Source organism: Rhea pennata, chromosome 6 (genome assembly GCF_028389875.1).
Source record: "Rhea pennata isolate bPtePen1 chromosome 6, bPtePen1.pri, whole genome shotgun sequence".
NCBI classification, from domain to species: domain Eukaryota; kingdom Metazoa; phylum Chordata; class Aves; order Rheiformes; family Rheidae; genus Rhea; species Rhea pennata.
The window spans coordinates 2,026,273-2,038,843 of record NC_084668.1 but is presented as its reverse complement, the minus strand read 5'-3'; the positions used below and the strand labels follow the sequence as shown (position 1 = coordinate 2,038,843).

The following is a 12,571-nucleotide window of genomic DNA, read 5'->3' as shown; positions in this document are numbered from 1 at the left end:
AGTATCAAAACACTACCATTTCTCTAAAGCATGTGGTAGCAACTTCACTTGCATTTATAGGTTATTCCTTTCCAGGCACTTGCTGCAGCCTGTGAAAGTTTTCAGCAAGGGTTAGTGCACTGAGGTAACTGGTATGTGAAATCAAGGCAGTGTCAAGGCAAGTATCTGAGTAACAGGACCAAATCAGGCTCTGGAGGGTGATCTCCACTACCTTCGTACGGCGCATACGCCCCTCCGACAAAAGCCATAGCCCGCGGTGAGCACACGTCTTTCTCTCCCACTCCAGACACAAACTGTAGATTTTTTTTTTTAATTCCTTGGATGAAATTAGACAGCCTGGTTTCTTTATCCAAGATGAATGTGGGTCATGAATGCTGTAGTCTAAATTAGATTATTTTTAAATTCCATTTAATCATTAAACTGGTACTGGGAAGGATACTTTTCTTTAAACATTAATCTTAATATGACTGAGTACATAGCTGGCTTCCCAGATTAAGATACTGTCCAGAAAATTAAGCACATCCTCTTCTCACTTTAGCAAGACACAGCAATGTCTAGATTTGAAAAGAAAAGTAAGATTTAAGTATTACTTTAGCCAATAACTTAGTAAATGTTTTGCTTTGGTAAGATGTAGATTTGCAGTGTAGTGTGACCTGAAATGAACCTGTGGGGGTCCCTAACTCAAAAGGATGCTGTAAATAAGTGGTGAAATGCAATGATTTATATCTAAATAAAAAACTAACATAAGTTAACAGGTACATTAAGTTCCTTGCATACATTGTTTTGGAGTCAATGCACAGCATTAGCAGAGGATTTCTTTAAAGCACAAGGATTTATTCTTATTTTGTGTGGGCTAGAGATATCTTTTTGGATAGACTGTTTAGAGTCTCCTTGAAAGCCAATCTTGGTTCTTAGGATGTACAATACAATCAAATTTTGAGAACAGTGTGTTTTCTATTAAACACATAATTTGTGAAGTGTAGTATCGCTGGTATTTAAGATCACTTTTTCCCAGTGAACAGCTAAGTACGCATCAGTATTGTCTCTCTAACATAATCAGCCTAGCTTATGACAATTACAGGTAATAGAGCACTGGTCCCCAATTAGAACAGCTCACTGTGGGGGGGGAACACAGCTGTGAAATAACGAGTTTCTTCCAGAGCACTGACTGGAAATGACTGGGCTGGCAGCTGGTGTCGGTCGATCCAGGAGAGCGAGCCCGAGGGCGCAGCACGGGCTGGCAAAGGGGAAGCAGCCTGCCACAGCACGGAGAAGGCTGCTGCAGCAACATCAACGCACCACACTGCAAGTTGTGGCTCATGTCGCTTCTGCCTCTTCTTTCTAGCAAGCATTTAACTATGCAATGAACAGAAAACGCTTCAACTGTGTTGTTAAACAAATTTGTTTTATTCACACAAGGCAATGCACACACATTGCAGACAAGAGGCCAAATGGATATTCCAAGTAAAACAGATCCCTTATTAAGGCTGCAAACTCTTTACGATGATTTTCTGTAAGAACAGCAATACATCTGTTAACCAATACATATTCAACACAAACCCCAGACAAAATAGAAGTGGAACATTAATCCGAATTTAAAGTTCAGACATAGTGTACTTTGTGGGCTACATCACTAGCTAGTCAACTGGCAGATATCACAATTCCAGTGGAGCTAACAGAGCTAGGAAAATTGAAGAGTGCTCAGAACTTGCCCCATTTCTCTTACCTTTACTTTTGATCTTTTCCAATTCAAAACAGTTTTAGTTAGCTTCTTGTAAAATTTAAATGGTAAGAGCAACAAATTCTAAAAACTTACTTAATTCAACAGATCATCACAGTGGTCGGTTTAAGCAAGAGTAGTGCCTATTATTTCTTATAAAAGATGCATAGATAAAAACAAGAAAAAAGAAACTTCCTATCAGAAAATAATGACTGTAAGAGATTGCAGCTGCAGTCATGCCCCCCAGCTCTGCTTTCTAAAGGACAGCCTTCAAAAGGAATACACTATTCCACAAGTCAACATTTATGAAGAAAAGCTAAAGTAAAATGAACATGTAACTTTAAGGTTTACCTGTTACAGAACCCCTTTTTAATATTGTAATTTCTATAACAAATTAAATAGACTGCATGTCACATCAACGGTATATGAAATATTAAGATTTCCCAAAACACATCTTTGCATGGTGATATTGAAGACAAATTAAGTTGTTGCTTTCAATTGACTATAACTTAGACATAATAGGTTGCAAACTCATACTAGAAGAAAATGTATCTAGTATTGATATTTTCAACATCCATGAAACAAATATATTACAATAAAATTCTCATTATAAAGTTGCACAAATTTCTATGTTAAACAATAAGAGTTTATATGAAAAAGCAGAAGTTATCTACCATTGATTCCTGATATAAAACAGTAGGTATAAACCTAATGTAGAAATCTGAAGTTAGATAAATCCTTTGGCAGCATGTTCAATTACAATCAGGCCTTAAAAATAAATATGATAATGTATAGAAGTATGAAGAGAAAAAAAAACAGATTCTATTAACACCAAAACCTTCTAAATACACAATTTTAATAATAATTAAATTATTTTACACTATCTACAAGTTGCATATCACAGAATAAAGAATATAAGAGATGACAGAATGGCAAATCCTGCTTTTATAAAATTTTAGGCTTTAACAATATGCTTATATGTAGCTGTGTAGAAAATCTCAGACAAATGAGTATATACATTATTTATATTTCATAAAATACTTAACTAAATGTAATCAAATCACATCAGCCTAGCTATCTCAATTTAAGGTACTGTTCAATATTTCTATTGGATCAAATCTTTGAATCCAATAAAAATACCTGCCTTTATCTCCTTTACTAAATAAACATGGATACTCTCCATAAATGATAGCAAGATTTAGTGTGATTACATATCAATTTGGAACCAAGTAAACTCTTACAAAAAAAAAATTCCAAACAATAAGAATTTTGAACAGCAGCATTGAAATTAATTCTTCTTCTTAAAGAACACAAGAAATAAGTTATCAAAACACTTCAGTATTGCAACATGTGTTATTTATACTAAGCTACTTCGGGGGAAGGATAAAGACAAAGACATGTCAAAAGGAAAGACAAAGGCTTCCTTCCAATTGCACAAATTTAAATACAAAATGATTCAAAGAGCAGGTACCTTATTGCATAAGCACAGAGCTGCAAATGAATAAGGTCATGATACTAAGTAATCTAATAAAAAGTTAAGAAATTGAGGTGGTACTGAGTGAAGGGTAATTGTTATTACTCAGCCTACAATACAATTGTTCTCATTTGTTAGAAAAATTATACACCACACACTCATTTAGAGAATTCTGGTGTTTCCTGTATTTAATCAAGATTTTAAATCAGTGATTTTTCTCCCATTAATTTCCCAATCTAAAGATTATTATTCATTATAACATAGTTAAAATAGGTATAAATATGACTATGCTAAATTGAGTAGGTAAATTAGAGGAGAATTAAAGTGATTTTTCCAGAAATTGAAAGACTAAGAAATCCCCTATTCCTGAAAGAGACTTCAGTTCATCTACTCCTCTCCCCTCCCACCCCCCAGAAAACCACCAAAAACCCACAAATACAAACAAAACAGTCAAGCCCCTCCACAAACACACACCTATTTAAAAGTGCATCAGGGAAGAAAGACTTAGATTTCTTATCCACCAAATGCTACAGTTTCAGTTCAAAGGCAATTCCCTTTTTAAAGGCATGTCTGCCATTTTAAATATGCAACCATTCCCTATATTAAATGAGGAACAGAGTCCCTCTGGTAAAGCACTTGCTCTGTCTATTCATCCTGCAGGTTAAAGACACCTTTTTCAAATGGTTTGAGAGTTTTTCCTCGGACTGTAATCAGTATTCAGCCATGTAAGTGGTGGCAGAGAAAGGAAATCCAAAAAGAGGCAAGAATTCCCTGGTCCCCTAAATGTGACTTCGGCTCCACTTTGCCCCCCATTTGAAAGGGAACAAGGCAGATTCTCACAGTCTTAAGTTTCAAACATTCTTGAGCCCCTCCTTTACCACAAGGAACTAGAATACTCCTTTCCTTCTAACTACATCAATAAAGGAAAAGGGGTTCTGTACAAGCTTCTGGCTCAGCACCTTGCATCCACAGAGTCAGCTGGGATCATCCCTTGCCTGTTCTTGCAAAAGAAACTTGTGCTTGCAATCCCACCTCTGCCAGCCAAGGAACAGGGCGGCTTTGAGCTAGAGCTCTCCTGTTTCTTTCAAGAGAAACACAACAGGAGTTATCTATAGTTTCCCCCAAAATTTAAGAGGCAGCAATGTAAAAACAATTTTTTGTATTTCTGTAGGTATATGGTCCTCACTGTCACAATATCAAATAATTTTCTCTTCCAGCTCTCTTGCTGCAAGCTCTGCTTGCTCATGGAGTTGTTCCAGTTACACAGCACATGCCATATTGTAAAGCTCACTACAGGAGGAGAGAGAAGGAAGGTGTCTGAACCAGCAGAGATTCTCTAATGCACTGGGAACAGTAAGATTATAGTGAGATATGAGAGGAAGCAATGCTTAACTAGAGCAATGGATAATGACAATTAAGCATCCTCAAGTTTCCAGAAACATATTTAAGGGGAAATCATCCTTGTTTTGGACAATCTTTTACTTAAATTTAGATTTACAGGTCGTGCTTCATGAAACTGTGTGTTAGTTGACAGATACCACTAAAATAAGGGCTCGAAGTCATCTGAAATTATTTTAAACCATTAGCTAATCTAATTCAAGCTGTCTTTAAGCAAATGCTTAACAATCAAATCTGATGTATATTTTTTTACTCTGCATCACCTTAATGGACTGAGTTATTTAAAAGGAAAACGTATTTTGATATCAGTAACAGGTATTCATAAAAATCATTACATTCAGCAACCTTTATGCATTATTTTAGAAATAAGAGCTTGGTTTGCTTTGCTTTTAAAGAAGGGGCTGTTGAGGGTAATTTGCTTGCTGCTGTAGAATGGAATGAGCAGGAACTGCCACAGGATAAGCTGGTCCTTGAGGCAAACTCGACGTACTGTTCTGGTAAGCCGCCATATCCACGGACATTCCCATCTGCTGGGGGTAAGCAGCTGTGCTGGCAGCTGCCTGAAGGCCAGGGTTCTGGTTCACGTAAGTCTGGCTTAACACAGAATCTGGTCCTGGACTGTAACAAAGCAAAACAAATCAACTCTGACGAGTCTGTGTCTATTTATCCGAGAAACAGATTTACAAATAATATTTTTACTTAGTCCAAAGGTGTCTGTACATTCTCAAAATGATAAAACAATGTATTAAATATTGTTCTAAATATCCCAAGGACACTCCAACTCTGGGCAACGTGACAAAATATTAATTACAAGCAGGAAGAAAAGCAATTCAGAGTTTGCTGAAGTGATACCTTAAATATGCAGCTTGAGCAGGCTGAGTTGCTCCAGAAGAACTTATACTTTGAGGCAGAGACCTCAACTGCCCCATCTGATCAGGTCCCAGGCTATAACCCTGGGAAATAGTGACTTGGTGAACACCTTGTATCATGTAGTTTCCACTAGGTGGCTGTACAGGATATGACTGTAAGTAATAAGAAACATCATATACCTTTTATTTTTAATTAAATAACAGAAAGCATGGCATAAGACACAAATACATAGCACAAATAAGTCAGCAATCAAAGGCTTGAGTCTGAGGCTATCATGAATTCATTTTTTTTCAAATAAACTTCTAAAACCAAAATACACAACACCTCATAACACCTCTATGAGTTTTAAATAGACATCCATTAGTCTATCAGCAGGTTGTCTTTTTCAGAAATGCACTGCTTATAATGTCTGTGCTTAATAACTGAAAGAACAACTTTTTGTATTGTGTAAGAACAAACAAAATCTTTGATCCTCCTGGAAACCTTATTTCTTTTTCTCTCATTTGCCTTGTTTTTAAAAATTCAGTCCTCACATATTTCAACGCACAAACACAAGACAGTTGAGTGGGAAGATGTACATCCTCAGAGATTTGTAATTGAATAACATTTTGAAAACCAGAACATAAGAACATTCTAAGACTCCAGCATTTCTGGATAAGGATAATATTTTTTCCCCAAGTCCTTTTCCACTAAAGATAGGATAAGCTGGTAAAACATGATTACAGAAGTCAAATGCAACCATACTGCTCATTATTTTGTGACTTAGGATGGTATATGGATATAGAAGAAAAATGCAACTTCATACCAAATAACCATGCTAAGGCTCAGCATAGTTAGCATCATGTAGCTGTCACAGCTGGAAGCATGTATCTTGGGAGAAATAGTAAACTCTAGGTCTCTTTTGGTTTAAATTACATTTTTACCTCCCAAATATAATGAAATTCTCATTAGTACCAGAAGTTAAGGCACGGAACTACTACTAACTGACATTTTTGGATCTAGCTGTTACTATGGTAACTATTTTTTTTCTCACTGAACAATTAACATTAAGGTAAAACTCATGTAAAACACTCAATTCTACATTTTCTCTAAAACGGGTCCTTAAAATCCCTTCTCTTCCAGTTTTGTTTTCTTAAAATACCAATATGACCTATTAGAGCTACTGTAAATCAGTTTTGAGCTCCTACACCCACTAATACAACATACTTAAGGAAAAAAAGAGCTAAAACCAGAGTAGGGTTTCTATATTTAGAAAAATGCACTGCACCCATGATTAATGCACTAATATTAAAGTTCTGTCACATCCCTACTATTAGATAATAAAGTAACATTTTGCTTTAAGACTGAGAACATGACTCACAGCAAGCATATTCATCAAGCTTCTGAAACACACAATTCTAACTTAAAAGTTAATCGCAGAAGGAAATTTTTAGAATTTTCACTACAATATCTTTATATTAAATATACATCAAAAATTAACAATTATGGTTTATTATACAAGAATGTAACTGCAAACGAAAGTACTTTGGTCTACAGCATAAATGGTATTTTATTCTAAAGGCTATAAAAAGTCCCAAGGCGATGTCAGATTGTTCGTAGGCTAGCAAGAAAGCCTACACTTCATTTTTGCTGTCATCTTTTTAAATAGAACACTATATTTGGAATGTCTCTATTTCCGGAAATGGCTACTGACCTGCACTGAAACACCAGCAGACGTAGGTGGATATTGTGCAGGATGGTGGAGTTTTGAGTAGGCTGAATACATTGGCGTTTCATTCATCAGTTTGTTATAGAGCTCCAACGCTTCTAGAACTTTCACATTCAATTCAGATAATTCTGAATGTTTTCTGTTTCAAAACAAATATATGCAAACATTAATTTATTTGCAAACAATAATTCTTTAATAGCTTAATGTTACTTCCAAGAACAATAAAAAATAAGAGTAGTTCCTTAAACTGTTTTGAGTATGCAAGGAAAAAAAAAGAGGTGGATGACTAATTTTTATGCATTTATATCCAAAAAAATCCAGAATCTATTCTGTTTCCTCATATCAATGGGACTGGAGGAGAGTCAGAATGGTGAGCAATTGTTCTTCCCTAGCTATAATAAAATATTAAATAATAATAAAAAAAAAGCAACTCCACAGGTGTGGTAAAAGTGTCAGTTACCTTCTGATATTTTTATCATCAAATATCCCTGACAGCCTGGAGGGAAGTGGAGATAAAGCTGAATAGCTTTTCCTGTTACTGAGGACAGTCAGCAGTAGACTGAAAATCCTAAGAAATACTAAATTCTGGACAGCTTTCAAAAGGCTACAGTCAAAAAGCACTAACAAAAACCTTGCATAATTATGCAATAAAAATTTGAAAGCAGCAACCAAATCTTAATATACACACTGGAACTTGTGCATGTGCACGCATGACCACCTCTCCGAAATGCCTGTACACCAATGCACACCACATGGGGAACAAACTGGAGGAGCTGGAGATCTGTGTGCGGTCGCAGGGCCATGATCTCACTGCAGTCACAGAGACACGGTGGGATAGCTCACAAGACTGGAATGCTGCCATGGATGGATACATGCTTTTTAGGAGAGACAGGCCAGGAAGGCGAGGTGGTGGTGTTGCTCTTTATGTGAGAGAGCAACTAGAATGCATCGAGCTCTGCCTAACGGTGGAGGAGGAGGAGGCAGTTGAGAGCTTACGGGTAAAGATCAAAGGGTAAACTAACACTGGGAACCCTGCTGTGGGTGTCTACAACAGGCCACCTGACCAGCAAGAGGAAGTCAATGAGGCCTTTACAGAGAGCTAGAAGTAGCCTCATGATCACAGGCCCTGGTTCTCAATGGGGAACTTCAACCACCCTGACATCTGCTGGAAGGACAACACAGCAAGGCACAAACAGTCCAGGAGGCTCCTGCAGTGCATCGACAAAAACTTCTTGTCACAAGTGTTGGAGGAGCCTACAACAAAGGGTGTCCTGCTGGACTTTGTCCCTACCAACAGAGAGAGACTGGTTAGAGATGTGAAGGTTGGGGGCAGCCTTGGCTGCAGTGACCATGAGATGGAGGAGTTCAGGATCCTGCAGGAAAGTAGTAAGGCAACAAGCTGGATTACAACCCTGGACTTCAGGAGAGGGGACTTTGGGCTCTTCAGAGACCTGCTTGGTGGAGTCTCATGGGTTAAGGCCCTAGAAGGAAGGGGGGTCCAGGAGAGCTGGCTAGTATTCAAGCGTCACTTCCTCCAAGCTCAAGAGTGGTGCATCCCTATGAGTAAGAAGTGCAGCAAAAGGGGCAGAAGACCTGCATGGGTGAGCAAGGAGCTCCTGGCCAAACTCAGACGGAAGAAGAAAGCACACAGACTGTGGAAGAGGGGACGGGCTACTTGGGAGAACTATAGGAATGCAGTCAGGGTATGTAGAGATGCTGCGAGGAAGGCTAAGGCCCAGCTAGAATTGAGTCTGGCAAGGGATGTCAAGGACAACAGGAAGGGCTTCTTCAGATACATCAGCAGCAAGAGGAGGACTCGGGAAAACGTGGGCCCACTACTGAATGGGGCGGGGACCCTGGTGCCAAGGGACACAGAGAAGGCAGAATTCCTGAATGCCGCCTTTGCTTCAGTCCCCACTGCTAAGGGCAGCCCTCAGGAATCCCAGAGCCTGGACGTGAGGGAGAAAGTCCGGAGAAGGGAAGACTTTCCTTTGGTGGAGGAGGATAGGATTAGAGACCTTTGGGCAGGCCTGACATCCACAAATCCACGGGCCCCGATGGGATGCACCCATGGGTACTGAAGGAGCTGGCGGATGTTGTTGCCAGGCCGCTCTCCATCATCTTTGAAAGGTCCCGGAGAACTGGAGAGGTGTCCGAGGACTGGAAGAAAGCCAGTATCACTGCAGTCTTCAAGAAGGGCAAGAAGGAGGACCCAGGCTGGTCAGCCTCACCTCCATCCCTGGAAAGGTGATGGAACAGCTCCTCCTGGATGTCATCTCCAGACACGTGGAGGAGGAGAAGGTGATCGAGAGTAGCCAGCATGGATTCACCAAGGGGAAATCACGCTTAACCAACCTGATAGCCTTCTATGATGAAATGACTGGCTGGGTAGGTGAGGGCAGAGCAGTGGACGTTGTGGACCTTGACTTCAGCAAGGCTTTTGACACTGTCTCCCATAAAACCCTCCTAGAGAAGCTCAGGAAGCGTGGGTTAGACGAGTGGACAGTGAGGTGGATTGAGAACTGGCTGAAAGGCAGAGCTCAGAGGGTCATCACCAGTGGTATGGAGTCCAGTTGGAGGCCTGTGGCTAGTGGCGTCCCCCAGGGCTCAGTATTGGGTCCCATCCTGTTCAACTTCTTCATCAGTGACCTGGATGAGGGGATGGAGTGCCTCCTCAGCAAGTCTGCTGATGATGCCAAGCTGGGAGGAGCAGCTGACACAGCTGAGGGCTGTGCTGCCATTCAGAGAGACCTGGACAGGCTGGAGAGCTGGGCAGAGAGAAACCTCCTGAGGTTCAACAAGGGCAAGTGCAGAGTCCTGCACCTAGGGAGAAATAACCCTAGGCACCGGGACAAGCTGGGGGCTGACCTGCTGGAGGGCAGCTCTGCAGAGAAAGACCTGGGAGTGTGGTGGACAACAAGTTGACCATGAGCCAGCAATGTGCCCTTGTGGCCAGGAAGGCCAATGGTATCCTGGGGTGCATTGGGAAGACTGTTGCCAGCAGGTTAAGGGAGGTGATCCTGCCCCTCTACTCAGCCCTGGGGAGGCCTCATCTTGAGTACTGTGTCCAGTTCTGGGCTCCCCAGGACAAGAGAGACATGAAGGTACTGGAGAGAGTCCAGCATAGGACTGTGAAGATGATCAGAGGGCTGGAGCATCTGCCCTCTGAGGAACGGCTGCGAGAGCTGGGCCTCTTCAGCCTGGGGAAGAGAAGCCTGAGGGGGGATCTTATCAATGTGTACAAGTACCTGAAGGGAGGGTGTCAAGGGGACAGGGCCAAACTCTTTTCAGTTGGCCCGTATGACAGGACAAGAGGCAGTGGGCAGAAATTGAAGCACAGGAAGCTCTGCCTGAACGTGAGGGGGAATTTCTTCACTGTGAGGGTGACGGAGCCCTGGAACAGGTTGCCCAGAGAGGCTGTGGAGTCTCCTTCTCTGGAGATACTCAAGGCCAGCCTGGATGCAACCCTGCACCATGCTCTAGGTGACCCTGCTGAGTGGGGAGGTTGGACTAGATGATCTCCAGAGGTCCCTTCCAACCTTATCAATTCTATGATTCTACATAATGTTAAAAGAAAAAAAAAAAAAGGTAGAATTGTTGAGTTTGTTTTGCATTTTTTTTTTAGCTTGGGAGATGAAAAAAATACAAAAAAAATAATGTAATTGCCCAGTTATTAGTAAATCATGCAGAAGACCATTAAGATTAAAGCTCACCTATCTATCTCCTCTAGTTTTTCATCTATCATTGGACCCATCTGTTGACAAATATCTGTTGAGACAAAAGCATCCAGGTAGTTCATTAAATCTAATCCAGCACAAAACTATTTTATCCAACACTAAGATAAGGTACATATGAAACTGGAGAGTGCACAGGATTATGATGTCTGTTCCATCAAAATCATTTCTGTTGATCCCCATTCTTTTCCCACACCAAGTAAAAAGGAAAATACACTCGTTATTCTGCTTTTTTTTTTTTTTTTTTTTTTTTGGTCATCCTCTCTTCTTTCCTTCTACCCTCTCAAATAAAAGACCAGTGATGAGAGTTTTGCATTTTTTGCTTGCACACTGCAAGGTCTACAACTTATCCCTCTTATAGGAATACCTAGACTCTCCAGAAATCTATCTAGATCTCCTGTACTGAGGGTCTTCCTTTATTTTTTCATTCTAGGAACACTGTTTTTGAAGTACGTTCAATTGTTCTTACATACCTTAAATTAATCAGCTCTTAAGCACATTGAACTTCCAACAAGCAATATTTTGGAGAAAATTTGACTTAAAATTAAAATTGCTTATTTCAGCCAGAGTGTTGACAGGTGACTACATCTTGCAAAGATCAGACAAAGTACACTAGCCGGAAGTTATGGAAATTACTTGGCTAAACATGGAGTTGGCTTGGCAACTATTAGAAAATTCAGAGTTATAAATACAGCATCACATTCCCACCATGAAATAAACTATTCTAATGTACACTATTAGAACGGACTCAGGTTTCTCTAAGGTTAAAATAAATGCAGAAAAACTATCAACTGAATCCACAGAAAACTAATTGTGAAATGAAATACAAGAACTAGCATACTAAGTGCTCAGAGTACCTTCTGAGTCTAGAAGATCTGGAGAATCAAGTTTTAAATCTGTAGGATCTATACTCTGAAGTACCTGCAGTGTTTTATCCATCTTATCCTGAAAGATGAAGGGAAGATTAAGAACAGTTATTTCTGAAGCATGGCAAAGACTGTTTTAATTTTCAAATAAATAGTTATCTCTATAAAGGAATTACCATTTTATCATCGAGTACAAAAAAAGAAAGTTTTCACCGGTGTAAAATATCAACACTTTAATAGACTGAAAATGACTGCATACCTCATCTATATAAACTGGTTCAGGTTCTGCTTTCTTAATTTCTTCTGTAGCATCCTCAGTAACAGTGTTTTTATCCACGGTTGCTGAAAGAACAAATATTTTATTTTCTGCAACTGTGTTACTACACTAACTGAAAATGCACATTATTTTATTGAAACTTGCACCAATTTCAACTAAACAGTCTTAAATACTGCTTGGTATCAAATCTTCAAATGAGAGAGAAACGTAAGCAAGCACTTTAAGCAGCAAGGTCCTAGCTGCCAGAGAAGGGAAGATGGAGTTGCCTAGAAAACCTTTTGACAAACTGTTCCTTTTGGTCTGTTAGTCTGACCACAAATCCAGGTCCAGTAAGAGACACACTTTTGGAGTCCTACCAGCATCTAAGAACACCTTCAATACATAAATGGTTAATTTTAACTAACTCTTAAATGTTAAGATTTATTTCAGAATCATGATCATGAATATAGCTAAGAATGTGATTCTTACAAGCCACTGATGTGTATGAATGTTATTCTATACTATATCTGATGTCAAAGTCCACC

At 39.6% G+C, this 12,571-nt stretch overlaps 1 protein-coding gene across 1 annotated transcript in view; it reads right to left on the bottom strand.

The window, feature by feature from the left end:
• Positions 1 to 1,386: 1,386 nt before the first annotated feature.
• STAM2 (signal transducing adaptor molecule 2) overlaps positions 1,387 to 12,571 on the bottom strand; it is a 30,304-nt gene continuing 19,119 nt past the window's right edge. Inside the window, exons 9-14 of the mRNA XM_062578915.1 lie at positions 12,030 to 12,112; positions 11,762 to 11,849; positions 10,884 to 10,938; positions 7,156 to 7,309; positions 5,445 to 5,614; positions 1,387 to 5,210 (exon numbers count right to left, since the gene is read on the bottom strand). Coding sequence (XP_062434899.1) covers positions 4,982 to 5,210; positions 5,445 to 5,614; positions 7,156 to 7,309; positions 10,884 to 10,938; positions 11,762 to 11,849; positions 12,030 to 12,112 — 779 coding nt within the window. The 3' untranslated portion in view covers positions 1,387 to 4,981. The remainder of the gene's footprint in view (positions 5,211 to 5,444; positions 5,615 to 7,155; positions 7,310 to 10,883; positions 10,939 to 11,761; positions 11,850 to 12,029; positions 12,113 to 12,571) is intronic.